Below are 27334 nucleotides of genomic sequence, written 5' to 3'. Positions count from 1 at the left end.
AAGTTCACAGTGCCAGTGTTCCTGGCTGGGGGCACTGCTGAGGGGAAGCTTGCAGCACTGGGGGTGACCCTGGCTGGGGGCACTGCTGAAGGGAAGCTCGCAGCACTGGGTCCACTTCTTGGTCTGCAGAGAGAGGAGAGGTCTGGGGCAGTGCTGGAAGGGTGGCTGAGGGGACTGAAGGAAGTGGAGGGGCAGGTGGGAGCAGGAATACAGTTGAGGAGGGGAAAGAGAAACCCAGAAAGGTTGGGGTTAGGGATGCCAGGCACCTGGTCGAAAAGGGACCCTGGTGGCTCTGGTCAGCACCGCGGACTGGGCTGTTAAACATCTGGTCGGCAGCGCAGCGGGGCTAAGCCAGGCTCCCTGGCTCCGTGTGGCCGCCATGTCTGGCTCCTAGGCACAGGGAAGCTCTGTGTCCTGCACCCCCCCCCCCCCCCGCGCCAGCTCTGCAATCCCATTGGCCGGGAACTGCAGCCAGTGGGAGCTGCGGGGGCGGCGCCTGCAGGCATGGGCAGTACACACTGTGCAGAGCCGCCTGGCCGTGCCTCCGCCTGGGGGCCGCTTCCGGGAACAGCGCAGAGCCTGGCTTAGCCCCACTGAGCTGCCGACCGGGAACCTCCTGAGGTAAGTGCTGCCCGGCTGGAGCCTGTCCCAGGTCAGAACCCCCTCCTGCACCCTAACTCCCTCCCAGAGCCTGCACCCCCCCTTGCACCCCAAACTCCTGCCCCAGCCCTGAGCCCCCCTCGGCCCCACCTCCCAGCCTGGAGCCCCCTCCTGCATCTGAAACCCCTCATCCCCAGGCCCACCCCAGAGCCCACACCCCCAGCAGGAGCCCTCACCCCCTTCTGCACCCCACCCCCTGCCTCAACCCGCAGCCCCCTCCCACACCCTGAACCCCTAATTTCTGGCCCCACCCAAGAGCCCACAGCCCCAGTTAGAGCCCTCACTCCCTCCCACACCCCAGCCTAGTGAGAATGAGTTATGGCAGAGAGAGTGAGCGATGAAGGGAGAAGGGCTGGAGTGAGTGGGGATGGGGCCACAGAGAAGGGGCTGGGGTGGGGCAAGGGTGTTTGGTTTTGTGCAATTAGAAAGTTGGCAGCTCTAGTTGGGGTGGGGCATGGGACCCCTCCCCTTGGAATGCACTAGCCCCAATGAGAATTTACCATCCGGGTTCTTAAAGGGCCAGCACAGTCGTGGAGCCCAGACCCCCATGGTAGCCACCCCACGGGGCAGAATGTGCATTGCATTGCTTCCACTAACGCAGTGGTTCTCAAACTTCTGTCCTGGTGACCACTTCCACCCAGCAAGCCTCTGAGTGTGACACCCCCACCCCCCAAAAAAAATTAAAAACACTTTTTTATATATATAACACCATTATAAATGTTGGAGGCAAAGTGGGGTTTGGGGTGGGGTGGAGGCTGACAGCTCATGACCCCCCGTGTGATAACCTCTCGACCCCCTGAGGGGTCTCGACCCCCAGCTTGAGAACCCCTGCACTAAGGGGGGCATGTGCATGTGGGTGGAGGCAGGGTGTGAGGGGAGTAAGTTGCATTGTGCACATGGGGAAGTGAGTTGCAGTGCAACCAGCCATGGCCCTATGGATGTGGAGTTGTCTTCACCCTGGGGTGGAGAGTGGCCTCACGTTCATTGGTATCTGCGTGTGCATGGAGCAGCGGCGAGCAACCTGCAGTCAACGTCAGCAAAATGTCTTGCGGCCCGCAATCAGATTAGCCGCAGGTTGCCCACCACTGGTAGGGAGCGTTGCATTTCCTGCACTGCACGCACCAATGTCTCTGTGAGGGGGCGGCTGATTGCATGCACTGCTGCCGTTTGCATTGCGTTCAGTCTGCATGTGCGTGTGCGCGCAAGACATATCACAGTTTCTCTGTGTGTGGATGGGGAGTTTCTTTGCACTGGGGCAGGAGGGAGTTGTATTCCATGCACCGGTTTCTCTGCATACGTGGAGTTGGCATTTTGGGATGTATAAGTAGGGGCATAGCGAGCAGATCGAGGGACGTGATCGTTCCCCTCTATTCGACATTGGTGAGGCCTCATCTGGAGTACTGTGTCCAGTTTTGGGCCCCACACTTCAAGAAGGATGTGGATAAATTGGAGAGAGTCCAGCGAAGGGCAACAAAAATGATTAGGGGACTGGAACACATGAGTTATGAGGAGAGGCTGAGGGAGCTGGGATTGTTTAGCCTGCAGAAGAGAAGAATGAGGGGGGATTTGATAGCTGCTTTCAACTACCTGAAAGGGGGTTCCAAAGAGGATGGCTCTAGACTGTTCTCAATGGTGGCAGATGACAGAACGAGGAGTAATGGTCTCAAGTTGCAGTGGGGGAGGTTTAGATTGGATATTAGGAAAAACTTTTTCACTAAGAGGGTGGTGAAACACTGGAATGCGTTACCTAGGGAGGTGGTAAAATCTCCTTCCTTAGAGGTTTTTAAGGTCAGGCTTGACAAAGCCCTGGCTGGGATGATTTAACTGGGAATTGGTCCTGCTTCGAGCAGGGGGTTGGACTAGATGACCTTCTGGGGTCCCTTCCAACCCTGATATTCTATGATTCTATGCATTTTGTGCACTGGTGTCTGGATGTAGGAGACTTTCGTTACCTGTGCTGGTGGTCGAAGTTGTGTTGCATGTATATACACGGGTGGGGGCAGTTGCATTCCATGCTCTGTGCCCACGCAGGGGATATGATGCAGGCATCTGTATCTCTGTAGGAGGTTGCATTCCATGCATCCGTGTTTCTGTACAGAGGGGGTTGCAGTGTTTGAATGAAGGGATGGACAGTTCTACCTGTGCGTGAAGGTTACATGGCATGGATCGATGACAGGAGTTGCAGTCCATGAACCATTTCTGTGGAGCGGGGGAGGGTAGAGCAGCATCGCATGTGCCGATGTCTGTGCATGCAGTGGGAGGGGGATTGCATTGCATTGCATGGGCCAGTCTGTGTGGGCGATCCTCTGCAGTCTATGCACTGGTGTCTGTGCGGGGGGGGAGGGGGATTGCATTGCCTGCACCAGTGTCTGTGCACAGGAAGTGAATTACATGCACCTGTGTCTGTACAGGGCGATGGTGTTGCATTCCATGCAACAGTGTGTACAGGGGGTTGCATTGTGTGCACCCATGCCTGCGCGGGGAGGGGGGCCTTGCATAGCATGCATCAGTCTGTGCGTGGGAGGGTTTGCATTGCACGCAGCACATGTGTGCAGGGGTTGTGTTAAAATGCAACCCCCCCACACCCTTGCATGCAATGCATGGACCAGCGTGTGGGTTGCATAGCATGCACGGGTGCACGTGCGGGGTTGCACCGACAAAAAGCAACCCTGCACACACCAGTGCATGCCATGCAACCCCTTTGCAGGCATGTCGGAACATGCAATGCACGGACCGGTGGGTGGGGGTGGCACTGTATGCCTCGGTGCACGCGCAGGGGTTGCATTGCGTGCACCAGCGTGCGCAGGGCGGTTGCGCGGCGCACACAGGCGTTGGGGAAAGGAGCTGCGTTGCATGCATCGGTGCGCGCGGGGTATGTACGTTGCATTGCACGCCCCGGAGGGCGGGGGGGGGTTGCATTGCACGCACCGCGGGCGCGCGGCGGGGGATACCAGCGGCCGCGGCTCCCAGGCTCCAGCGTGTCACACACACGCCGCTCCGCCTTCCCCCCTGGCCTGCCGAAGGCGGCTTCTGATTGGACGAGGGCTGTGCCGACCCTAGCCAATGGGGGCACAGTGCGATGACTTCATCCTTTGGTCGCCCCGGGCGCGGATTGGCTGTGGCCAGCCCCGCCCCCGGCCCCCACGTGGGGCGTGTGTGTGTGCTGGGGGCGGGGGGGTTCCCGGTCCGGGCGCTGATTGGCCGCGGTGCGGGCCGCGGCGGCTCCGCTGTTGCCGAGAGGAAGCGCGAGGGGCCCGGACGAGGCGCTACGGAACCGGGCCGGGAGAGACCGCCGGGTGAGCGCATGAATATGTTAATGAGATGCAAATGACCCTTCCCCGGGAGGGCGTCCGGAGGGGGCTCCTGTCCTCTCCCCTTGGAGTTTCGCTCCCAGGCCCTGCGGGGGGGGGGCGCCCGCCGAGCTGCCGCGGGGGGTGATGGGAGTTGTAGTCTTTCCGCGCGGGGGGGGCCGCCCAGTGGCTTCCGAGGGGCGGGTCACGGCGCGGACTACGTCCCCCAGCGCGCAGCGAGCGGCGCCGGGCCTGGCCTGGGGCAGGGTCGGTCGCGGGGGCTGCTGGGAGATGTAGTGCGGGGCGTCCGTCGGCGGGGACTACGCCTCCCGGCAGGTTCCGCGCCGGGCGGGAAGCGGCCGCGCTGCGTACCGGGAGCCGTAGTCGTCCCGCGGAGCGGGGGCGCCGGGGCTCGTGCCGGGATGCGGACTACAACTCCCATGACGCGCCGCGCGGCCTCGCGCTTCCCCCCTCGCTCCGCGCCATGTAAACAAGTCTGGGCCTGGCCCCGCCCCGCCCCTCTCTGCTATTGGCTACTGTACCTCCTGTGCCGGAATCCTCTACGCCTTCTCGGTCTCTCATTGGCTACTGTAAGTGTCCCTCGCAGGGAAGGGGCAGGATGAGCCTGGGATAGTAACCGCCTCTCCTCACCTCTGATTGGCCACTGCCACTGCTAATCTTGGGAGGCGGGCCATGCCCAGGTTTGCCTCGTGTCCGTTGGTCCCCGCGACTGCCAGTCAGGGGTTTATGCGCGCTGATTGGCCGGCGGCTCCAGCTGGTCCAGATTCATTCACCATTTTGTCTGTTGGAGTAAAAGGGGCTCGGAGGGGCCGAGAGGGGCTCGGGCTGGACCATCCCGTGGTGCGGGGGGGGGACCGGGCTGTACCAACCCCCTGGATAGGGGGCAGGGCTGTACCAGGCTCCCCCTCGGACGGGGGGGGCAAACAGGTAAGGGGGTCCCCGGGGCGATACCAACCCTCCGTCAGAAAATAGGGGGAAGCCCCCCCGGCGGTACCAACCAATCCCCCCGCTCTGAGAATGGGGGGAGCCCCCTCTGACGGTACTAACCAACCCCCCTCTAAAAAATGGGGGGAGCCCCCCAGGGCGGTATGTACCGACCCCCCCCTCTAAAAAATGGGGGGAGCCCCCCAGGGCGGTATGTACCGACCCCCCCCGAAAATGGGGGGAGCCCCCCAGGGCGGTATGTACCGACCCCCCCCGAAAATGGGGGGAGCCCCCCAGGGCGGTATGTACCGACCCCCCCTGAAAATGGGGGGAGCCCCCCTGGGCGGTACCGACCCCCCCTGAAAATGGGGGGAGCCCCCCCCTGGGCGGTACCATCTTCAGTAGTGTGGCAGGAAAGGGCTGCACCATTTTTTGCAGGCTGGGCAAGGGGGTTGCGTTGCTATTATGGGATGGGGGTTTCCCGGGTGAGAGGGACCCCCTGGGATAGTATTATGGGTTGGAGAGTGGTGAGCCACTCAGGAGACCCCAGCGTGTGTCTGGGGAGCTGGGGGTGAGGGGGATCCTCTGGGCCTGACAGACTAGGGAAAATGGGGCCCAGGGCGTGGGGGTGTCAGGATGTCCTAGGGGGCCTGGGCGGTCGGTGTTGAGGCGGGGGGAAGGCTGGAGCTGGGGAAGAGGAGCTGGGGGGGGGTGCAGAAAAGGCAGACGGGGCTGGCATTGTGGGGGTGGGGGCTGGCCCGGGGGGGTTTTGGGATTGGGGTTCCCTGGTATTGGTGCGGTTGGCGGTTCTGGCCCCATTTCCTCCCAGGGATGCCCAGAGGGGCCCTGCTAGGCCAAGTGGCCCAGGACTCTGGAGGATACAGGCAGGGCCCAGCTGCTCTCCCTCCCTCAGCCCATCTTAAGCGGGGAGGGGGTGGCGTTCCAGCCACTCCTGGGTCTCTGCCTGAAATTGGGGGCCAGGAATCGTCCCGGGGGATCTCAGCAGCTGGGACGTCCCACACACCTTTACACACTCGGGGGGTGGGGGGGGCTTTAAGATCTGCACATGGGCAGAGAGATTTCCCCCACACACACCTTGCTTAACCTCTCCCTGCCTGGGGTAGGCTGGGCTGGGCCAGGATTCAGGGCAAACAGGTATGTGAGGGGCAAATTTAGCCCCGTTCCCAGAACAGGGTGTATTAGGGGATGTTCCTCTCCCACACAGGGGCTTACTGCCCCCACGTAGGAACCCACTTTCCCCCATGGTGGACATGAGATCCCAGCACTCCCTCTGGCCCCCCCGCCCTGGGACTATACACACAAACTCCCCCCTGGTAGTTGGGATGTTGGGGGAGGGCTGTGGGTCGGGGTTCAGGGGCCCCAGTAGAGCTGGGGGAAGCCCTGGGTGGGTTGTCCAGACCTCACTCCTTGACCTGGTCTCCCCCCCGCCCCTGCCCTCCCAGGTCCTGTGAGTTCACCCTGCCTGGAGGCTGGAAGATGAAACCCGCGAGGAAGGCTGCCAGCTCCTCTTCTTCCGCCTCGTCCAGCAGCAGCAGCAGCCGCTCTCCCCCATCCACTCGGGCGAAGACCCAGAAGCGCAGGACGGCTGAGGGGGGGCCCAAGCCGGCAGAGGAAGAGGAGGCGGGCGGGGGAGGTGGGGAGGAAAGCCCTGCCCAGCCCCCGCCTTTGTCAGGCCCCCATCTCATGCCAGTGAAGATGGACCCCGGCTCGCGGGAGCTGCCTGGCAGGCAGAGTGATCCCTACGAGACACCCGAGGGGGAGCCGGGGTGCGACGACCCCCCAGGGGAGCCCCCTCTGAGCCGCAAGACGGCCACCTTCAAATCCCGAGCCCCCCGCAAGAACCCAGCGGCCGGGGAGGAGTGGAGCGGGTCTGAGGGCTCTGGGGTGCCAGGCGAGGAGGGCGCCGGGCGCTGCCCCTCCTCCAGCACCGACACAGCCAGCGAGCACTCGGCTGACGAGGACGCCAAGGGAGCTGGGGGGGAGCTGTGGGGCCCGGCTCCCGGCCCCAGCGATTATGACCTGCGGCTGCTGCGCTCGCAGCGGGTCCTGGCCCGGCGCCAGGGCATCTTCCAGCCAGCCGTGGTCAAGCACGTCCGGCGCGGCCAGGACCTGGGAGTTCAGTTCGCCGGCGACCGGGCCGTCACCTACTATGAGGGGGCGCTGGGCTCGGGGGCCCTGGACGTGGTCCTGGACACCACGCCCTCTGCGGGCGCCGTGGCAGTTGGGGCCCGTGTCTGCGTCTGCGTGGCCCCCGAGGAGACGACCTACTACGAGGGCACTGTGATGGAGGTGAGCCTGAAGCCGGCCTCCTACAAGGTGCGTTTCGCCGGCCCCAGCCCGGCCCCCCGCAAGGACACGGTTTGGGTGCCACGCTCCGGCCTGCGGCTGCTGCGCCCACCCTGGAACCCAGCTGCCGCCGCGCCCCCCAAGCCAGAGGAGGAGGAGCCCCCTGGCCCTGAGCCCAAGCAGCCGGAGGACGCCGAGGTTTCCAAGATCAGCGCTGGCGTGCGGGGGGCCGGGGAGGAGAAGCCCTCGGCTGCCCCCCCACAGCTGCTGTCGCCCCCCAAATCCCCGGCATTCGCCCGCCTGCCGGAGCAGGCCTCCCCGCTGCTGAGCCCCGAGGCGGGCGGCAGCCGCAGCAGCAGCGTGGTGTCGGTGGAGAAGTGCAGCACGCCGGGCTCGGGGCGCTCCCGCACGCCCCTGACGGCCGCCCAGCAGAAGTACAAGAAGGGGGACGTGGTCTGCACCCCCAACGGCATCCGCAAGAAGTTCAACGGCAAGCAATGGCGCCGGCTCTGCTCCCGCGAGGGCTGCATGAAGGAGTCCCAGCGGCGGGGGTACTGCTCCCGCCACCTCTCCATGCGCACCAAGGAGCTGGAGAGCCTGTCGGAGGGCCGGGCCAGCGGGCTGCGGGAGGGCAGCGCCGAGTTCGACTGGGATGAGACGTCCCGCGACAGCGAGGCCAGCAGCGCCCGCGGCGACTCCCGCCCCCGCCTGGTGGCGCCGGCCGACCTGTCCCGCTTCGAGTTCGACGAGTGCGAGGCGGCCGTCATGCTGGTGTCGCTGGGCAGCTCGCGCTCGGGCACCCCGTCCTTCTCGCCCGTCTCCACGCAGTCGCCCTTCTCGCCCGCCCCCTCGCCGTCCCCCTCGCCCCTCTTCGGCTTCCGGCCCGCCAACTTCAGCCCCATCAACGCCTCGCCCGTCATCCAGCGGGCAGCCGCCCGCAGCCGCCACGTCAGTGCCAGCACGCCCAAGGGGGCGGGGGGCGGCGTGCTGAGCCCCGAGATGCTGCACCACGCCCCACACCGGGAGCGGCACTCCTCGGGCATCGTGCCCACCTTCCAGACCAACCTGACCTTCACCGTGCCCATGAGCCCCAGCAAGCGCAAGGCAGAGGCGCCCCACGGCGGGCCGGGGGGGGGCGCCGACTTCCAGAAGAGCGACAGTCTGGACTCGGGGGTGGAGTCGGTCTCCCACACCCCCACCCCCTCCACGCCCGCCGGCTTCCGGGCCGTCTCACCGCCGGGCCCCGGGCCCTTCTCCTCCCGCTCCCAGCAGGCCTCGCCGCTGTTGCTGCTCTCCCCACCCGCCGGGCTGACCTCCGACCCCAGCCCCATGGTGCGCCGGGTGCCGGCCGTGCAGCGGGACTCGCCTGTCATCGTCCGCAACCCCGACGTGCCGCTGCCTTCCAAGTTCACGGAGAAGCCGCGGGAGGGGCGGGCAGGCAGCCCCCGGCTGGGCAAGGTGGGCACCAAAGAACAGCTGCAGGTGCCGGTGCCCATCAATATGGGGCGGGCGCTCCCCTGCAGCCAGGCCAGCGCTGTCCCGGCCCCTGAGCAGGCACCCACCGTCTTCAGCGTCTCCTCGCCCTTCCAGCCGGTCGCCTTCCACCCCTCCCCGGCTGCCCTGCTGCCCGTCATTGTGCCCAACGACTACCCCGGGCCGCCAGCCCCCAAGAAAGAGATCATCATGGGCCGGCCTGGCACAGGTAAGGGACCTCCGGGGCGCCCTCAGGCCTGGCCTCAGTGCAGTGCTGCAGGGACTGGGGCGGGGCTTGGGAGGGGGCGCTCTCCCCTCTGGCATACAATGGTCTTGGACCTGTGGCTGCATATTTCTGCTGGGACAGGGGTTCCTCTATGAACAGCTCCTGTGCCCCACCCCAGAGGGGCCACATCCCAGCGCCGGGCGAGGGGTCCCTGTATAGACAGCCCCCGCCCTACCCCAGAGGTGGCCGCATCCCAGCGCCGGGCGAGGGGTCCCTGTATAGACAGCCCCCGCCCTGCCCCAGAGGTGGCCGCATCCCAGCGCCGGGCGAGGGGTCCCTGTATAGACAGCCCCCGCCCTACCCCAGAGGTGGCCGCATCCCAGCGCCGGGCGAGGGGTCCCTGTATAGACAGCCCCCGCCCTGCCCCAGAGGTGGCCGCATCCCAGCGCCGGGCGAGGGGTCCCTGTATAGACAGCCCCCGCCCTGCCCCAGAGGTGGCCGCATCCCAGCGCCGGGCGAGGGGTCCCTGTATAGACAGCCCCCGCCCTACCCCAGAGGTGGCCGCATCCCAGCGCCGGGCGAGGGGTCCCTGTATAGACAGCCCCCGCCCTGCCCCAGAGGTGGCCGCATCCCAGCGCTGGGCGAGGGGTCCCTGTATAGACAGCCCCCGCCCTGCCCCAGAGGTGGCCGCATCCCAGCGCTGGGCGAGGGGTCCCTGTATAGACAGCCCCCGCCCTACCCCAGAGGTGGCCGCATCCCAGCGCCGGGCGAGGGATGCCGGGATTGGAGTTGTGCCTTTGTTGGAATACTAGTCTCTCAGCTCAGCTCAGCTCTCGACATTGATCTCTAGCCTAGTTCAGCCTAAAAGGCAACCGCTCCCCACCCCCGCCCTCTGGCTGCTGAGGGGCTGGGGTCAGCGGGTGGGGCGGGAGTAACGTGGCTGCGTGTGATGCTGAACGTGCACAGCCTTGGGTGGGTGTGCGAGAGATGCCAGTGCCCTGAAGGGGACGCGGTGTGCGTGTCAATGCTTCTGAGTGTGTGCGTGTGTCTCACGGTGCCTGGCCCCGGGGGCTCAGTCTCCCTCCGGTTCCCCCGGTGGCTGTCACCAAACCCTGCTGGCGCCCACCTCCATGGTGCGTTGCTGGCCATTCACACTCGCCTAGGCTGGATGTGGGGGCTCCTCGGCATGGGGCTTTTTCTCTTCTTACCCAGGCCTGGATCTCTGGTGCAGGGCTTGCACGTGGGACTCGTGTGCTCAGTTTTGCACAGCCTGGGGCTCTTGGGGCAGCGTTTGCCCTCTCGTGTGCTCATTCTTGCCCTAGTTTGGGGTTCCCAGGGCAGGGTTCACACTCGCTGTCGCACTGAGCCGGGCCTCTGGTCAGAGGCCCCCATCACCAGCCATTGCGGAGCTGGCTGTGGAATCCCTGGGGGGTGGGGCCTAGCTCCCTGCCCCAGGGGTGTGGGTGTGAACGGGCAGCTCACTTGCTCCCCTCCCATCACCATCCCTGCAGTATCGGGGATGTAGTTTGCCGTCTCTTGGCAACCGGTAACCAGAGCGACCATCTCCCTGTGCTCCAAGCCCCATCTCTATTTATATTGGCGTGAGAAGGGTGGGTGTGCAAGTGGGCGTGCGATGGGGTTGCACGAGTGCAGGGGACATGACCGAGCTGGCCTCTCCGCCCTCCCGCGGATAATGCTCATACACAGGCCCTCCCACAGTGCCTGTGTGACTGGCACAGACGTGCACAAAAGCAGTTGCACACTTGACCTACTTACACGGATCACACTCATGAACACAAGTGTGTTACGCCCGGTTCACATGTCACTTGCATGTTTCACAGACCCCACCACTTTAGTCACAGCCCTGGGGTGCACACGTGGCTCTGGCACACCTAACACACCCCAGACTTGGCACAAACACTGCGCTCACACCTTGCCCACTGCTCCTGCACGCTTGTGCACACCAGGCAGCTCCAAGCTGTCAAACGTGCACAGTCTGTATACAGATGCCTCCCCCTTCCCACAGACGTGAGTGTGTTCTACACACGGATGCTGGGCATGTTATCGACACCTGGGTCCCATAGCAGTGGGGCTGGGGCTTCGCCCGGAAATCTGGTTCTGGGCGGGCGCAGGCTCACGCCAGCCCTCAGCCGCAGCGCCACGCTGGCCAGGCCGGAGCAGCTGCTCACGCGCACGGGGTCCTGGTGGCGCTGGGTCCTTCTGGTCCAGCTGAGCCCTGGCAGCTTCACAGGTGGTGGCTTTGTGGCACGCACGCATTGCACGTTCGTCTGCCATCTCACACTCTCTTGCACCCCTTTGCGATCTCTCTGTCCCTCCCCCATGCGCTGGCATCTGCTTCTGCCCGCGCACCTCCCCTGAGGGGCGTCTCGCACCCTCACGCTGGCATTACTGGGTGGGTACTTGGGCTCTGGGTTGCCCTGGAGACCCCACGGACTCCATGGCAACCCCAGACACACCCACCCCAGGGGTTGCCATGGAGACCCCATCCTTCCTGTGTGGGGCAGGGTTGCCCCAGAGTGGGGGAGGGGGAACAGGCTGCCCCCTAGTTCCTTTCGTGCTCTCATGGTCGCCTCCCCACCAGTCTTCTTAGCGGCCCCCCTGGCTGCGAGACTCATCCCTGGTGGCCACTGGAACGTCCCACAGGCCGTCCCATGTTGCTGCCCCCCAGAACTGCATGGGGGGAGGGGACCCCAAGACTGTGTCCCTGCCGCCCCCTGCTGGACGGGCTGAGTCCTGCTCTGTGTGTGTGTCCCTGCCCCCCCCCCCCCGCTGGAGGGGATGGGCCCTGCGCTCTAGTCCCTGTCTCTTGCTGTGTGTGTTACGCTGTACATTGTGGGCAGTTCTGTGTGTTTTGTGGGCTGTCTCCTGCTGGCTGTGTGGTGTGTGGGTTTTTTTTCTGTACAGGATATGTGTGTTCTTATGCTTTGGGTGTGTTGCCACGTTGGAATTGTCCTGCTCTTGTTGTGTCTCTGCTCTTTGTGTCCAAGTGTATTAAACTGCATTTGCAGGTGTGCGTAGTGTGGTGTTACAGTGCATTGGCGTGTGTGCGTCCCCCTCAGAGCATCTTGTCTCTCTTGTGGGGTGTAGGTGCGTCTCCTGCTGTACGTTCATGTCTCCTGTGCGCGTGTGCGCATCTTTGGGGGGGTGTTTTGTGTGTCTCTTGCTTGCAGCGTGTGTGTTTGTTTTCCTCTCTCACATGAGTGTTTGTGCCCCCGCCCCCGTGAGCTCTCAGCCCAGGGCTGGGGGGCATGGAGTGGGGTTGCTGGGTTCTCTCCGACCCCTGCTCCATGGACCTGCCCGGGGTGTGAGCAGAGGCCGTGTTGACTCAGGCTGCCGGGCCTGGTGTATGTGGGGAGTGTGCATGGGCCCCGGGTTAGCAGGGCCCCGGGATGTGGGGGCCCACCCGGCAGGGCCGGCTCCTCCCCCTCGCCCCTGGGTGTGTGAGTGAGGTTATCCCAAGAATGCAGCTGGGCCCCCAGCGTGCCCGGCGGGCAGCCAGCGAGGAGCCAGCACCCCTGGGAGTGTGCGTGTGTGAGAGAGAGAGCAGCTCTGTGTGTGTCAGTGTGTGGTAGAGAGTGGGTGTGCGTCAGCATAGCCAGATACGTCAGTGTCTGTGTGTGAGCACGAGGGGCGTGTCTCCAAGTCCGAGTGTGAGCAAGCCCAGCTGTGTGAGAGCGCGCATGTGGGCAGCAGCATGCCCGTGTGTGCGCGCACGCGGGTGTGAGGAGCGTGTGTACATATGCACAGCTCCGTGGGGGAGTGAAAGTGCACAGCTGTGTGTGCAAACATGCTGGTGCACACCTCCCTGGGCACGTCCTCGTCCCTGTGTGTGTGTAAAGGCAGGTATTGGGGTGAGAACACATGAGCATTTCGTGCCCATGAGTGGCAGCTGAGTGGGATGCCTGGGTGGGCGTGTGGTTGACGCGCAGGCGAGTGTGGCCAGGGAGCACACACTGCTGCGAGCGTGTCAGCTGCGGGGGTGTGGGGCATGGGAATGTAAGATGCGCACATGAGTGTGTATGACACATGAGTGAGCGTGTTAGAGGTGCACAGGAGTGTGTGTGGTGCGGCTGCAGGTGTGTTAAGCGCACATGTGCGGGTGTATGGAGTGTGTGTGTGGTGTGTGTGCAGGCGTGTTAAGAAGTGCATGTGAGTGTGCAGGTGGGTGTGGGAGTGAGCGTGTCAGAGGTGCACAGGAGCGTGTGTGTGGGCGTGTTAAGTGCACATGAGTGCGCAGGCGGGTGTGGGAGTGAGCGTGTCAGAGGTGCACAGGAGCGTGTGTGCGGGCGTGTTAAGAAGGGCATGTGAGTGCAGGCGGGTGCGGGAGTGAGCGTGTCAGAGGTGCACAGGAGCGTGTGTGTGGGCGGGTTAAGAAGGGCACGTGAGTGTGCAGGCGGGTGTGGGAGTGAGCGTGTCAGAGGTGCACAGGAGCGTGTGTGTGGGCGTGTTAAGTGCACATGAGTGTGCAGGCGGGTGCAGGAGTGAGCGTGTCAGAGGTGCACAGGAGTGTGTGTGCGGGCGTGTTAAGAAGGGCACGTGAGTGTGCAGGCGGGTGTGGGAGTGAGCGTGTCAGAGGTGCACAGGAGCGTGTGTGCGGGCGTGTTAAGAAGGGCACGTCAGTGTGCAGGCGGGTGCGGGAGTGAGCGTGTCAGAGGTGCACAGGAGCGTGTGTGCGGGCGTGATAAGAAGGGCACGTGAGTGTGCAGGCGGGTGTGGGAGTGAGCGTGTCAGAGGTGCACAGGAGCGTGTGTGCGGGCGTGTTAAGGGCACGTGAGTGTGCTGGCGGGTGTGGGAGTGAGCGTGTCAGAGGTGCACAGGAGCGTGTGTGCGGGCGTGTTAAGAAGGGCACGTGAGTGCAGGCGGGTGCGGGAGTGAGCGTGTCAGAGGTGCACAGGAGCGTGTGTGCGGGCGGGTTAAGAAGGGCACGTGAGTGTGCAGGCGGGTGTGGGAGTGAGCGTGTCAGAGGTGCACAGGAGCGTGTGTGCGGGCGGGTTAAGAAGGGCACGTGAGTGTGCAGGCGGGTGTGGGAGTGAGCGTGTCAGAGGTGCACAGGAGCGTGTGTGCGGGCGTGTTAAGAAGGGCACGTGAGTGCAGGCGGGTGCGGGAGTGAGCGTGTCAGAGGTGCACAGGAGCGTGTGTGCGGGCGTGTTAAGAAGGGCACGTGAGTGCAGGCGGGTGCGGGAGTGAGCGTGTCAGAGGTGCACAGGAGCGTGTGTGCGGGCGTGTTAAGAAGGGCATGTGAGTGTGCAGGCGGGTGTGGGAGTGAGCGTGTCAGAGGTGCACAGGAGCGTGTGTGCGGGCGTGTTAAGAAGGGCACGTGAGTGCAGGCGGGTGCGGGAGTGAGCGTGTCAGAGGTGCACAGGAGCGTGTGTGCGGGCGGGTTAAGAAGGGCACGTGAGTGTGCAGGCGGGTGTGGGAGTGAGCGTGTCAGAGGTGCACAGGAGCGTGTGTGTGGGCGTGTTAAGAAGGGCACGTGAGTGTGCAGGCGGGTGCGGGAGTGAGCGTGTCAGAGGTGCACAGGAGCGTGTGTGCGGGCGTGTTAAGAAGGGCACGTGAGTGCAGGCGGGTGCGGGAGTGAGCGTGTCAGAGGTGCACAGGAGCGTGTGTGTGGGCGTGTTAAGAAGGGCACGTGAGTGTGCAGGCGGGTGCGGGAGTGAGCGTGTCAGAGGTGCACAGGAGCGTGTGTGCGGGCGTGTTAAGAAGGGCACGTGAGTGCAGGCGGGTGCGGGAGTGAGCGTGTCAGAGGTGCACAGGAGCGTGTGTGCGGGCGGGTTAAGAAGGGCACGTGAGTGTGCAGGCGGGTGCGGGAGTGAGCGTGTCAGAGGTGCACAGGAGCGTGTGTGTGGGCGTGTTAAGAAGGGCACGTGAGTGTGCAGGCGGGTGCGGGAGTGAGCGTGGCCGGCCGGCCGGCCCACGTGACCCCGTGTCCTGCCGTGCCCTGAGGCCAGGGTGAGGGGCGCGGCGCCGCAGGACCCAGGCGGAGCCGCGGCCCCCCCCCGCTCCCAGCGCCGGCGGGGGGGGGCGGGGGAGCAGCCAATAGCTGGCGCCGCCGCTCCCGGCCAATCGGGAGCCGAGCCGTTGATTCGCCCCGCGGTGACGTCGCCGCGGCGGCCAATGGGCGGGCGGCGTGTGTGAGCGCCGCTCATTTGCATGTGAATGACCCGGGGCGGCGGCGGCCAATGGGGGGGGCGCTGGGGCCTGCGTGACGCGGGGCGCGCGCGGGGGGGGGCCGGCCTCGTTCCCAGGCGGGGCCGGGCCGGGACAGGCGGCGACAGGCGGCGGCGGGCGCCGGGCAACGGCGACAGGCGGAGACCCCCCCGCGCGCGCGCCCCCGCCCGCCCCGCGCCCCCTCCGCGCGCGCCCGCGCCCGCGCGCGCCCCGCCCCGGCGCGCGCGCGCCCCCCCCAGCTTGGGGGCGGCCCCGGGCGCGCGCAGGGCTGAGGCGCCCCCGGCCGGCAGAGGGGGCGGGGGGGGCATGACCCCCGCCGCCGCCCCCCCGCGATGTTCTCCGCGGAGCGGCCCCCGGCAGCGCTGCCCCCCCCCGCGCCGCGGCGGGGGCTCGGCATGTTCGGTCAGTGGCGCGGGGGGGGGGGCGCGGGGGGGGGCAGCCGGTGACCTTTGAACCCCGGCGCGGTGGGACCCCGAGGGCTGCCCCCGCCACCGAGCCCCCCTGGCAGCCTCGGGGGCGGGGGGGGCGGGAGTGGGGCGCGGGGCCCCTCCCCTCTGGGGGGCGCCAGGTCCTGTCTGGGCGCATGGGGGGAGTGGCGGGGGGGCAGGAATGGGGCGTGGGGCCCCTCCCCTCTGGGGGGCGCCAGGTCCTGTCTGGGCGCATGGGGGGAGTGGGGGGGCGGGAGTGGGGCGCGGGGCCCCTCCCCTCTGGGGGGCGCCAGGTCCTGTCTGGGCGCATGGGGGGAGTGGCGGGGGGGCAGGAATGGGGCGTGGGGCCCCTCCCCTCTGGGGGGCGCCAGGTCCTGTCTGGGCGCATGGGGGGAGTGGCGGGGGGGCAGGAATGGGGCGTGGGGCCCCTCCCCTCTGGGGGGCGCCAGGTCCTGTCTGGGCGCATGGGGGTGTGGGGGGGGCAGGAATGGGGCGTGGGGCCCCTCCCCTGCCCTCTAGGAGTTGCCAGCTCCCATCCGGGTGCCTGGGGGGACTTGCTGGGCCAGGACAGGAGTGGGGCGCGGGGCCCCTCCCCTCTGGGGGGCGCCAGGTCCTGTCTGGGCGCATGGGGGGAGTGGCGGGGGGGCAGGAATGGGGCGTGGAGCCCCTCCCCTCTGGGGGCGCCAGGTCCTGTCTGGGCGCATGGGGGGGAGTGGCGGGGGGGCAGGAATGGGGCGTGGGGCCCCTCCCCTGCCCTCTAGGAGTTGCCAGCTCCCATCCGGGTGCCTGGGGGGTCTTGCTGGGCCAGGACAGGAGTGGGGCGCGGGGCCCCTCCCCTCTGGGGCACTGGCCCTGGTCCAGCCCTGGTCTGGGGGTTCGGGGTAGCTCAGTGGTTTGAGCATGGGCCTGCCAAACCCAGGGTTGTGAGTTCAATCCTTCAGGGGGCCGTTTAGGGAGTTGGGGATCGGTCCTGCTTCATGCTGGGCCTTGGACTAGATGCCTCCTGAGGTCCTTTCCAGCCCTGGTATTCTGTGGATCTTTGGGTCACAGCCCCAGCACAATGGCTGAGGACTGGACGGGCCACTGGGGCCCCTTGCTCCCCGGCCCCCCAGCGCAGAGGGTCCATCGATGCTGGGGCTCTCCTTGCCCCCTCCCTGAGCTCCCCGAGGCAGTCGGGCTCTGGGGGCAACTGAGCTGGTTCCGTCCCCAGAGCCTGAATTAACTTCCCAGCGCAGACCTGCCCCTCGCCCGCCAGGTGCAGCCCGCAGGACTCCTGGGTTCTATCCTGGCTCTGGGAGGGGAGTGGGTGTAGTGGGAGTGGGGAGGGGGGCTGGGAGCCAGGACTCCTGGGTTCTCTTCCTGGCTCACTGTGACCTTGGTCATTCCCTTCCCATCTCTGTGCCTCAGGTTTCCTGCCTGACCCTGCTGCGTGCTCTCGGGGCCGTGACGCGTTTTGGGGGTGTGTGTCTGTGCCCCCGTCAGCCCTGCAGACCCATCCATGCTTGGAGTTCGGCACCATCATGGGGGATGGGGAGGAGTGACGGGGGGCTGCAGCGACACCCCCTCCCTGCTGAAATCCTCTTCCATCCTGTCTCTCCCCCCCCCCCCCCCCCGCGCGGGGGATGTGGTCACCGGCTGGAGAACAGGAAGGCAGAACCGGCTTCCCGGCAGCGCCCCACCGCCAGCCACTTAAGGGCTTTAATAATTGAGTTAGCCGCGCACGCGCCGTGCTCCCGGGACGGACAGCGGGGGCGCTGAGGGGGCTGGGGGACCCCCGACGCCACCAAGGGCTGGCAGTGGGCGGCTGGGTTGGTGCCCTGGCAGGTGGCTGGGGTGAGGATGCTGCATCGTGGGGGGGTGGCTGTGGCATGCTGCCCCGTTGCCTGTGGGCAGCTCCCCGCCGTGGCACAGGCAGCTGCGGGGTGGGCTGGCTTGCTGCTGTCGCGCATGGGGCGCCTGCCCCATCTAGGCTGGCCATGTGGGTGCTGCCCTGTGGTAGTTGCCCGGCTGGGGGCTGAGGGGGCTGTGCCCATGCAGGGGTCAGGCCGGGGCCCGAACAGGCAGGGGTGGGGAGCAACCTGGGCTCTCGCTGGTGGGGCGCGGAGGTTGTTGCGTTCGGGTGTCTGGTGGCGCTTTGTGCGATGCAGGTTGGGCAGGACTTGGGTTGCCGTGGTGTGTTACAGGATGTCCCGGTGTGTTTGTGTTTGCCAAGCTGTGTTGCACTGCAGGTTGGTGTGTGTGTGTGTTGTGTTATGTTGCATTGCTGTGTAGTGTTGCAGTGTGTGTGTGTTGCAGGATGTGGTACAGCTCTGTGCGTGTTGGATGCCCCAGCTGCATTGTGTGGGGACATCTGTGTGTGTCAGGGCCGTGATATGTTGTGGGATGTTGTGTGTGTTGCATTGTGCTGGGGTATGTGGCAGGGCCTTGTTGTGTAGCTGGGGTGTGGCAGGGCCGCAGGTGTTGTGGGTGTGTGGTTGTGTCCCTGGCCTCCACCCCCCAGGAGGAAGTGCTGCTCAGCCTGAGAGGCCCCACAGGAAGGGGCGAGGGGATCTGGGGCTGGGAGATGTGGGGGTGGGATGGACCTGGGGGTGACTCAGTGCTGCATGCTTTCCCTGTCCTGCGCCCTGAGCTACCCCTCTAGGGAGTGGCATGGGGTGATGCCCTACTCTGGGGTGCATTGGGGGGCTGCTGGTTCCCCTTGCCCCCAGATCAGTGCTGGGGGGCTCCCCTCCCCCTGTACATCCCTGGGTTTGGCAGCCGCTGTGGGTCAAAGCAGAGTCACCACGCCTGTTCTCCCCTCCTACAGCCAGCACCTCTGGGGCTCCTCCCAGCATTCACCCCCAGGTTGTGGGGAGGGAACCTGGTGCAAAGGAAAACTCCAGAGTCCTTCCCCATTGCTGGGGGGTATGGGGGGCTATCTGAGCATGGGGTAAGGCCAGGGAGCCCCAATACTGGGGGTATGGTAGAGGGCAGAGTGACCCCGGGGGAGAGAACCCAGGCGTCCTGGCTCCCAGCCCCTCCTGCTCTAACCCACCAGACCCCACTCCCCTTCCAGAACTGGGGAGAGAACCCAGGAGTCCTGGCTCCCAGACTCCCCCCAGCCAGGAGAGAACCCAGGCATCCTGGCTGTGTGTTTAACCCTTTGTCTGCTCTCTCCTTTCCAGTCTGGACCAACGTGGAGCCGCGCTCTGTGGCCGTGTTCCCGTGGCACTCCCTTGTGCCCTTCCTGGCCCCCAGCCAGCCGGACTCTTCCGTCCAGCCCAGCGAGGGCCAGCAACCTGTCAATCACCCCGCAGTGTCCAATCAGAACAAAGGTGAGGGTGGGATAGCCTCATGTGGGCCAGTTGGGGAGAGCCAGGGGGGCCGTGAGCCCAGCCAGTTCCTTGCCAGCACAGGGGAACTGCTGGCTTTTGTGTGTGACCCACCAAAATCATGCCCGCGCAGCAAGCGAGGAGTGCAGCGAGCAGGGGGAGCTCGTGCTGTTGCATTTTGGTGTGACCCACAAAAATGGCCTCTTCTTTGCTGATGGTGGTAGGGGATGGGCATCCTTTGCATTTCAGTGTGACCCACAAAAATGGCCCCTGTCTGCCTGGTGTGTTCTCATGGGCTGTTGCCCTTGACCTTTGCCCCCACCAGAGCCTCCAGAATCAGCGGCTGTTGCCCATGACGTCCCGGGTGTGGTGTCAGGGGCTGAGCTGGGAAAACGGGAGGCTTCCCGCCCCGACAGCCCAGCCTCAGCCCCCCAGGCCACGGCAGCGGCTGGAGGGGCAGAGGGCCCTTCCCAGCTCGTGGACGAGGCCCCAGGGCCCCCAAGACTGGACAGCGAGACAGAGAGTGACCACGATGACGCGTGAGTGGGGGAGGGTTGGGGGACAGGGGGCTGGCGGGGGGGCTACGAGGGGGATGAGGGGACACGGGGCTGGTGCAGGGTTTTGAGGAGGAAGGGGGAACATGGGGCTGGCAGGGGAGTAAGGAGGGTTGTTTGTGGGCACATGGTCAGGGCCGGCAGGGGGACGTGGGTTGGGGCCAGTAGGTGTTGGAAGGGTTGGGGGCAGGGTGTGGGGGGATCTGGGGCAGGGACCAGGCTGGGGGGAGGATCGAGGGGCAGCAGGGTTACAAGAGTGACGCCCGCCCTGCACAGGTTCCTGTCGATTGTGTCCCCCGAGATCCAGCTCCCTCTGCAGCCCGGGAAGCGCCGGACGCAGTCGCTGAGCGCCCTGCCCAAGGAGCGAGACTCCTCCTCCGAGAAGGATGGGCGCAGCCCCAACAAGGTGAAAGGTTTCAGAGTAACAGCCGTGTTAGTCTGTATTCGCAAAAAGAAAAGGAGGACTTGTGGCACCTTAGAGACTAACCAATTTATTTGGGCATGAGCTTTCGTGAGCTACAGCTCACTTCATGTTCTGTGTGTATATAAATCTCCTCCCTGTATTTTCCACTTTATGCATCCGATGAAGTGAGCTGTAGCTCACGAAAGCTCATGCTCAAATAAATTGGTTAGTCTCTAAGGTGCCACAAGTCCTCCTTTTCTTTTTGCGAACAAGGTGAGAGAGACTGTCCCCCTGCCGTGTGCATGGAACAGTCCAGAGACTCCATCTCCCCACCCCTGTGTCCGTGGAACGGTCAGTCCCCGCACAGAGACCATCTCCCCACCCGCCATGTGCATAGAACAGGCCAGAGAGACACCCTCCCCCATGCTGCCATGTGGATGGGATAGTCCAGTGAAATCCGCTCCACCCCCTGTACATGGAATGATCCAGAGAGGGCATCCCACAGTGTGCATGGAACAGTCCAGAGAGACCAGCTCCCCCCCATCCCTGTGTATGGAATGGTACAGAGACAAGAGTGCCCCCCCCCGCAATGCTGTGTGCATGGAACAGTCCAGAGAGACTTGCACTTCCCCAAGCCCAAGTGGATTATTCCCTACATGGCATGTGGCACGAGAATTCACCCCCCCCCTTTAATTTGCACATGGAACGCAACATGACACCTCATGCCCCCCTTTATCCCCCATCTGGAACGCTCCATGGTAACTCCCCCTTCCCCTCCATCCCCCACATGGAATGCTCCATAAGAACCAGCCCCCTTAATCCCCCACGTGGAATGTGCCATGAGAACTCATCCCCCCCTGTATTTATACATGGAATGCTCCATGAGGACCCCCCATAGGCCCCCCTCCTTTGGGGAGGGGTATGATTGGCTGCGAGTGCATTGCTTGTTTGCATACTGACCCCTCCCCTAGATGACCCCCCCCCCCCCCCCGTTGGAGGGATGTGATTGGCCGTGGGTGTGTTGCTTATTTGGATGCTGATCCCTCCCCTAGACCCCCTTCCTGTTGGAGGAATATGATTGGCCGTGGGTGCATAGGTCGTTTGCATACTGACCCCTCCCTTCCCTGCAGCGGGAGAAGGACCATATCCGGCGGCCCATGAACGCCTTCATGATCTTCAGCAAGCGGCACCGGGCCCTGGTGCACCAGCGGCATCCGAACCAGGACAACCGCACGGTCAGCAAGATCCTGGGCGAGTGGTGGTACGCCCTGGGGCCCAAGGAGAAGCAGAAGTACCATGACCTGGCCTTCCAGGTGCGGGCACCGGGGCGGGGCCTGGGCTGCGGGGGGGGGGGGGCTGCGCTGCAGGGACTTGGACAGCAGGGGGCGTCAACGAGGGGGTTGGGGAGCTCAGCGTTGGGGTTAGCAGGGGGTGCTGCGCTGCAGGTGGTCAGTGGGGGGCCTGGGGGCCAGCGAGTCGGGCGGGAGGACTCGGCCGGGGGAGCAAGGGACTTGGGGATCCGGTGAGCGGAAGGTCTGGGGGGCCAGCGGGGTGCCCCCTAACGTGGTCCGTGCACAGGTGAAGGAGGCGCACTTCAAGGCGCACCCCGACTGGAAGTGGTGTAACAAGGACCGGAAGAAGTCGAGCTCGGACGCCAAGCCCTCAGCGCCGGGGCCTGGGGGGGGCCCCAAGGAGGCGCGGGAGCGCAGCATGTCGGAGACGGGCACGGCTGCCGTGCCGGGAGGTGAGACCCGCCCCCTCCCCTCTCCCCCTCATGGGGCTCCCCCCACAGCCTGCTCAGCCCCTCTCTTCTTCCCCCATAGCCTCCTCGGAGATCCCGGTGCTGGCGGGGCCAGAGGGCAAGGCAGGGGGCACGGGGCACGTGCCCGGGGAGCGGCTGATCCACGTGGCGGGGTCTGGGGCGCAGCGACCCCGGGCCTTCTCTCACAGCGGGGTGCACGGGCTGAACACCGGGGAGCGGGACAGCCAGGCGCTGCAGGAGCTCACACAGGTACTGGGGGGCCTTGGAGCTCATGGTGGGTTGGGTTCTGGAGGGGTGGTGAGGGGATGTATTGGGTCCCCTATGGGGAGTCTGTGTCTGGGTTGGAGGGCCCTGCTGGGAGGGGAATGGGATCCCTGATGGGAGGGAGGGTCTCGGGTCTGGGTTGGGGGGCCCTGCTTGGGGATCGGGGGGGAATAGGATCCCTGGCGGGGGGGAGGATCTCAGGTTTGGGTTGAAGGGGCCTGCTGGTGGGAGGTGCAGGGGTCGCAGCCCCCAATTGCTCCCTGCTTTGTTGCAGATGTGCTCCAGCCCGTCACCCTACCCCGGCGGGAAGGGGCAGTATGGGGGGCCGGGCCCCTCTGGGACCCCATTCGCAGCTCCAGGTGAGGGGCCCCGGCCCCCCCTACTGCCGCCAGCCCCCCGTGCCGCCCGCTCCCAGCGTGTGGCCAGCGAGGACATGACGAGCGACGAGGAGCGCATGGTCATCTGCGAGGAGGAGGGGGACGATGATGTAATTGGTGAGGCCCCTCCCCCCCCGAACCCCTCAGAGCTCCCGGCTCCCTCGGAGCTCGCCTAGAGCCCCCGGACTCCACACTGCCCCCCAGAAATCCCTTAGCCACCCCCCCATGGCCCCGCTGTACGGCCGCACACCCCACAGACGTGTCTTCCCCCCCCCGGCACAGCTCTGCAGGGAGGGGGTTGGATCTCCGGGCAGTGAGATGAGGGTGGGGCCTCGGGGGCATCACTGACTCTGCCCCCTCCTGCCCCCCCAGCGGACGATGGGTTCAACCCGCCCGACATTGACCTGAAGTGCAAGGAGAGGGTGACGGACAGTGAGAGCGACACCTCTTCAGACGAGGAGCCCGACGGCAAGGTGGGGCTGGGGAAGGGGCAGGGGGGCTATTTAGAGGGCAGGAGGAGCTATACGGGATTGATGGGGGGGTAGGGGGGCTGATATGGGGCAGGGGGAGCTATGGGGGCAGAGAAAGGCAGGGGGCCTGTTTGGGAGTTGATGGGGGCAGGGAGAGGCAGAGGGGTTGTCTGGGGGTTGATGGGGGGCTGATGGGGGCAGGGAGAGGTGGGGGAGCTATGCAGGGGGTGATGGGGGCAGGGAAGGGCTATGGGGGGCAGGAAGAGATGGGGCTGTGTGGGAGCTGATGGGGGGGCAGGGAGAGGTGGGAGAGTTATGAGGGGCAGGGGGAGCTATGGGGGTCAGCACCTAACCTCCCCCCTGTGTCTCTCTCTGCCCCCAGGGCTTTGGGCGGAAGCTCTTCTCCCCAGTGATCCGCTCCCCGCCGCTGCCCCCCTCCTCGGGCGCCTTTGCCCCCTGCCGCCCGCCAGCCCCCCCTGAGCTTGACCTGCCCCATGGCCCCGACCAGCCACCCCTGGCCAAGCCCTACAGCCCCTTCCCGCTGGCGCCCAGCCCGTTCAAGGCCCAGGACTTGCGGGGGGCCCAGCCCCCCGCCCCCGCGCCAGCCAAACGCCCTGAGCCGGCTCCCCCCTACCGCCGGAAGCGGGCTGACAGCGCCGGGGGGGCGGAGACAGGCGCCGCCGGGCCCTCGGTCATCCCCCCCCCCCGGGGGGGCGCTGCAGGCGCTGGTGCTGCCCGAGCCGGGGCGCCTGTCCGCGGGCACGGTGCTGGTGACGGCGCCCTCGCTCAGCGGCTACGGGGGGGCGCCGGCCCGCACGGCCTCCACCGTGGTCACCAACGTGGTCAAGCCGGTGAGCAGCACCCCGGTGCCCATCGCCAGCAAGCCCTTCCCCCGGGGGATGGGCGAGGGCGGGCCCCTGCTCAGCCCCCCAGCCCTGGAGCCGGCCCCGCCAGCCCTGGCCGTGCTGGGGGGCGCCAAGCCCGAGGCCGTGCCTGTGGGGCGCATCGGCCTCCTCTACGCCGACAAGAAGCCCCCGCCCCCTGCCGGCCAGGCCCCCTCGCCCCACCTGGTGGCCGGGCCCCTGCTCGGGCCGGTGCCCAAGGCCCCGGTGACCCCGGGCAACGTGGTGACCAACCTGCTGGTGGGGCAGGCGGGGGGGGGCGGGGGCCGGGCCGGCCCCAGTGACCGTGCTGCCACCGCAGCCCTCGGTGCAGTTCATCACCCAGAACCCCTCGGGGTCCGGGCCCAATGGGCCGGTGCCCCTGGGCATCCTGCAGCCCCAGGGCCTCCTGCCGGGGGCCCCAGGCAAGGCAGGGAGCATCACCCAGGTGCAGTACATCCTGCCCACCCTACCCCAGCAGCTGCAGGTGGCTGGGGGCAAGGGGGCAGGGGCTGGAGCCACCAGCATCCACTTCACCCTGCCCCCCACCGGCAGCAAGGTGCTCGCCACCACGGCCCACGGCCTGCCCGTCCTCCAGCCCGGGCCTGGCAACGCCAGCACCGTCGTCTCCACCGCCCCCAAAGGTGAGGGGGCGCTGGCCCCAGGGCGGGGGGGCTGGCTGGCTCGGGGTGGGGGATGGGGCGGGGGGGCTGGCTGGCACGGGGCGGGGCGGGGGATGGGGCGGGGGGGCTGGCTCCCTCTCCCCCACCCCATCCTGATGCGGCCCCTGTCTTCCCCCCCAGCCCAGTCAGCATCTCCAGTGCAGGCCCCAGGCCCCGGAGGCTCTGCCCACCTGGTGCAGGGCAAGGTGCTGGTACCCGTGGCCACGCCCCAGGTGACGGTGCGGCCCGGGGGTGGGGCCGGCCCCATGGCCCAGGTGGCGCCGCCCTTCCCGGTGCCCCTGCAGAACGGAGCCCAGCCTGCCAGCAAGGTGAGTGCATGTCTGTGCCGGAGGGCGGGACGGGACGGGACGGCTTGGGGGTCCCTCTAACCACGCCGCTCTACCCCCCAGGTCATCCAGGTGACCTCGTTGACCCCTGCTCTGAACAGTGGCGCCCTGGCGCCCCCCCTGAGCCCAGCCACGGCCCTCGTGGGACCCTCCGGTCAGGCCCAGAAGGTGCTGCTGCCCTCCTCCTCCACCAGGTAGGGACCAGGGTCGTGGCGGGGCAGGGCTCTGTGTCCCCCCCGCCTGCCTGTAACGCTCCCCCCTCTCTGCCCAGGATCACCTATGTGCAGTCCACAGGCGGGCACCAGCTGACCCTGGGCACCTCGGCCTCCCCCTCGCAGCCTGGCGCCGCCCCCGCTGCCACCTACGTGCAGGCCCCTGTGGGGCCGGCCCCCATGGCCCTGGGCTTCACGGCCATCGGGCCCAGCGGGCCGGCTATTGTACAGCCGCTGCTCTCGGGTAAGGGGGGAGGGGGGCTGTGAATGCGGGGGGGTGGGTTTGCAATGCGGGGGCGTTGATACACTCAATCCAGACCTCTGCTCCCCTCATGTGTTTGGCGGGGCTGGCCCTGGTGTGTCGGTACCAGGGAGGGGCAGATAGCTGGGTTGGGGACGTAGCGGTGAGGGGGGCTGGGACTGGGTCGGGGCATGCCGGGACTGGCACTGGGTGGGAGCTGGGACTGGGTTGGGTGACCTGCGGGGGGCAAGTGCCAGGCAGAGGGCTAGTTCGGGGACGCAGGGGGCTAGGTCAGGGCTGGGGCTGGGGGCAAGTGCCAGATGGGGGCAGGGGGCTGGGGCTGGGTGGGGGGGCTGTAGGTTTGTCAGGTGTCCGGTTTCTGACGGTAACGCCCGGTCGAAAAGGGACCCTGGCAGCTCTGCCCAGCAGGCAGACTAAGACAGACTAGTCCCTACATGTTTTGTCTCCACGTGGCCCCCGGAAGCAGCGGCAGGCCCCCCCTCCAGCTCCTACGCGTAGGGGCAGCCAGGGGGCTATGCAGGCTGCCCCGGCCCCGAGTGCTGCTCCCGCAGCTCCCTTTGGCCAGAACCGTGACCAATGGGAGCTGCGGGGGGCGGCGCTTGCGGAAGGGGCAGTGTGCGGCAGAGCTGCCTGGCCTGCCCTGTGCCTAGGAGCCGGAGCGGGGACCTGCCGCTGCTTCCGAGAGCTGCCTGAGGTAAGCCCCTCCACCCTAGCCCTGATCCCCCTCCCGTCCTCCGAACCCCTCGGTCCCAGCCCGGAGCCCGCACCCCCAGCCGGAGCCCTCCCCCTCCCGTCCTCCGAACCCCTCGGTCCCAGCCCGGAGCCCGCACCCCCAGCCGGAGCCCTCCCCCTCCCGTCCTCCGAACCCCTCGGTCCCAGCCCGGAGCCCGCACCCCCAGCCGGAGCCCTCCCCCTCCCGTCCTCCGAACCCCTCGGTCCCAGCCCGGAGCCCGCACCCCCAGCCGGAGCCCTCCCCCTCCCGTCCTCCGAACCCCTCGGTCCCAGCCCGGAGCCCGCACCCCCAGCCGGAGCCCTCCCCCTCCCGTCCTCCGAACCCCTCGGTCCCAGCCCGGAGCCCGCACCCCCAGCCGGAGCCCTCCCCCTCCCGTCCTCCGAACCCCTCGGTCCCAGCCCGGAGCCCGCACCCCCAGCCGGAGCCCTCCCCCCTCCCGTCCTCCGAACCCCTCGGTCCCAGCCCGGAGCCCGCACCCCCAGCCGGAGCCCTCCCCCTCCCGTCCTCCGAACCCCTCGGTCCCAGCCCGGAGCCCGCACCCCCAGCCGGAGCCCTCCCCCTCCCCGTCCTCCGAACCCCTCGGTCCCAGCCCGGAGCCCGCACCCCCAGCCGGAGCCTTCCCCCTCCCGTCCTCCGAACCCCTCGGTCCCAGCCCGCACCCCCCAGCCGGAGCCCTCCCCCTCCCGTCCTCCGAACCCCTCGGTCCCAGCCCGGAGCCCGCACCCCCAGCCGGAGCCCTCCCCCTCCCGTCCTCCGAACTCCTCGGTCCCAGCCCGGAGCCCGCACCCCCAGCCGGAGCCTTCCCCCTCCCGTCCTCCGAACCCCTCGGTCCCAGCCCGCACCCCCAGCCGGAGCCCTCCCCCTCCCGTCCTCCGAACCCCTCGGTCCCAGCCCGGAGCCCGCACCCCCAGCCGGAGCCCTCCCCCTCCCGTCCTCCGAACCCCTCGGTCCCAGCCCGGAGCCCGCACCCCCAGCCGGAGCCCTCCCCCTCCCGTCCTCCGAACCCCTCGGTCCCAGCCCGGAGCCCGCACCCCCAGCCGGAGCCCTCCCCCTCCCGTCCTCCGAACCCCTCGGTCCCAGCCCGGAGCCCGCACCCCCAGCCGGAGCCCTCCCCCTCCCGTCCTCCGAACCCCTCGGTCCCAGCCCGGAGCCCGCACCCCCAGCCGGAGCCCTCCCCCTCCCGTCCTCCGAACCCCTCGGTCCCAGCCCGGAGCCCGCACCCCCAGCCGGAGCCTTCCCCCTCCCGTCCTCCGAACCCCTCGGTCCCAGCCCGCACCCCCAGCCGGAGCCCTCCCCCTCCCGTCCTCCGAACTCCTCGGTCCCAGCCCGGAGCCCGCACCCCCAGCCGGAGCCCTCCCCCTCCCGTCCTCCGAACTCCTCGGTCCCAGCCCGGAGCCCGCACCCCCAGCCGGAGCCTTCCCCCTCCCGTCCTCCGAACCCCTCGGTCCCAGCCCGCACCCCCAGCCGGAGCCCTCCCCCTCCCGTCCTCCGAACCCCTCGGTCCCAGCCCGGAGCCCGCACCCCCAGCCGGAGCCCTCCCCCTCCCGTCCTCCGAACCCCTCGGTCCCAGCCCGGAGC

General features: G+C 67.0%; 1 protein-coding gene across 1 annotated transcript in view; it reads left to right on the top strand.

Moving 5' to 3' along the window:
- The first annotated feature begins 3708 nt into the window (after positions 1-3708).
- Positions 3709-27334, top strand: part of CIC (capicua transcriptional repressor) — a 35692-nt gene continuing 12066 nt past the window's right edge. The window contains 16 exon segments of the mRNA XM_073323556.1: positions 3709-3956; positions 6359-8904; positions 18683-18832; positions 19155-19368; positions 19660-19789; positions 20917-21099; positions 21365-21530; positions 21610-21797; positions 22087-22306; positions 22562-22662; positions 23042-23356; positions 23358-23813; positions 23815-24184; positions 24344-24531; positions 24613-24743; positions 24821-25005. Of these exon segments, the coding sequence (XP_073179657.1) occupies positions 3724-3956; positions 6359-8904; positions 18683-18832; positions 19155-19368; positions 19660-19789; positions 20917-21099; positions 21365-21530; positions 21610-21797; positions 22087-22306; positions 22562-22662; positions 23042-23356; positions 23358-23813; positions 23815-24184; positions 24344-24531; positions 24613-24743; positions 24821-25005 (5776 nt within the window). The 5' untranslated portion in view covers positions 3709-3723.

This window comes from Lepidochelys kempii, chromosome 24, assembly GCF_965140265.1.
Source record: "Lepidochelys kempii isolate rLepKem1 chromosome 24, rLepKem1.hap2, whole genome shotgun sequence".
NCBI lineage: Eukaryota > Metazoa > Chordata > Testudines > Cheloniidae > Lepidochelys > Lepidochelys kempii.
Note: the sequence above shows the minus strand (reverse complement) of the source record. Positions and strands in the feature narration are given on the sequence as shown.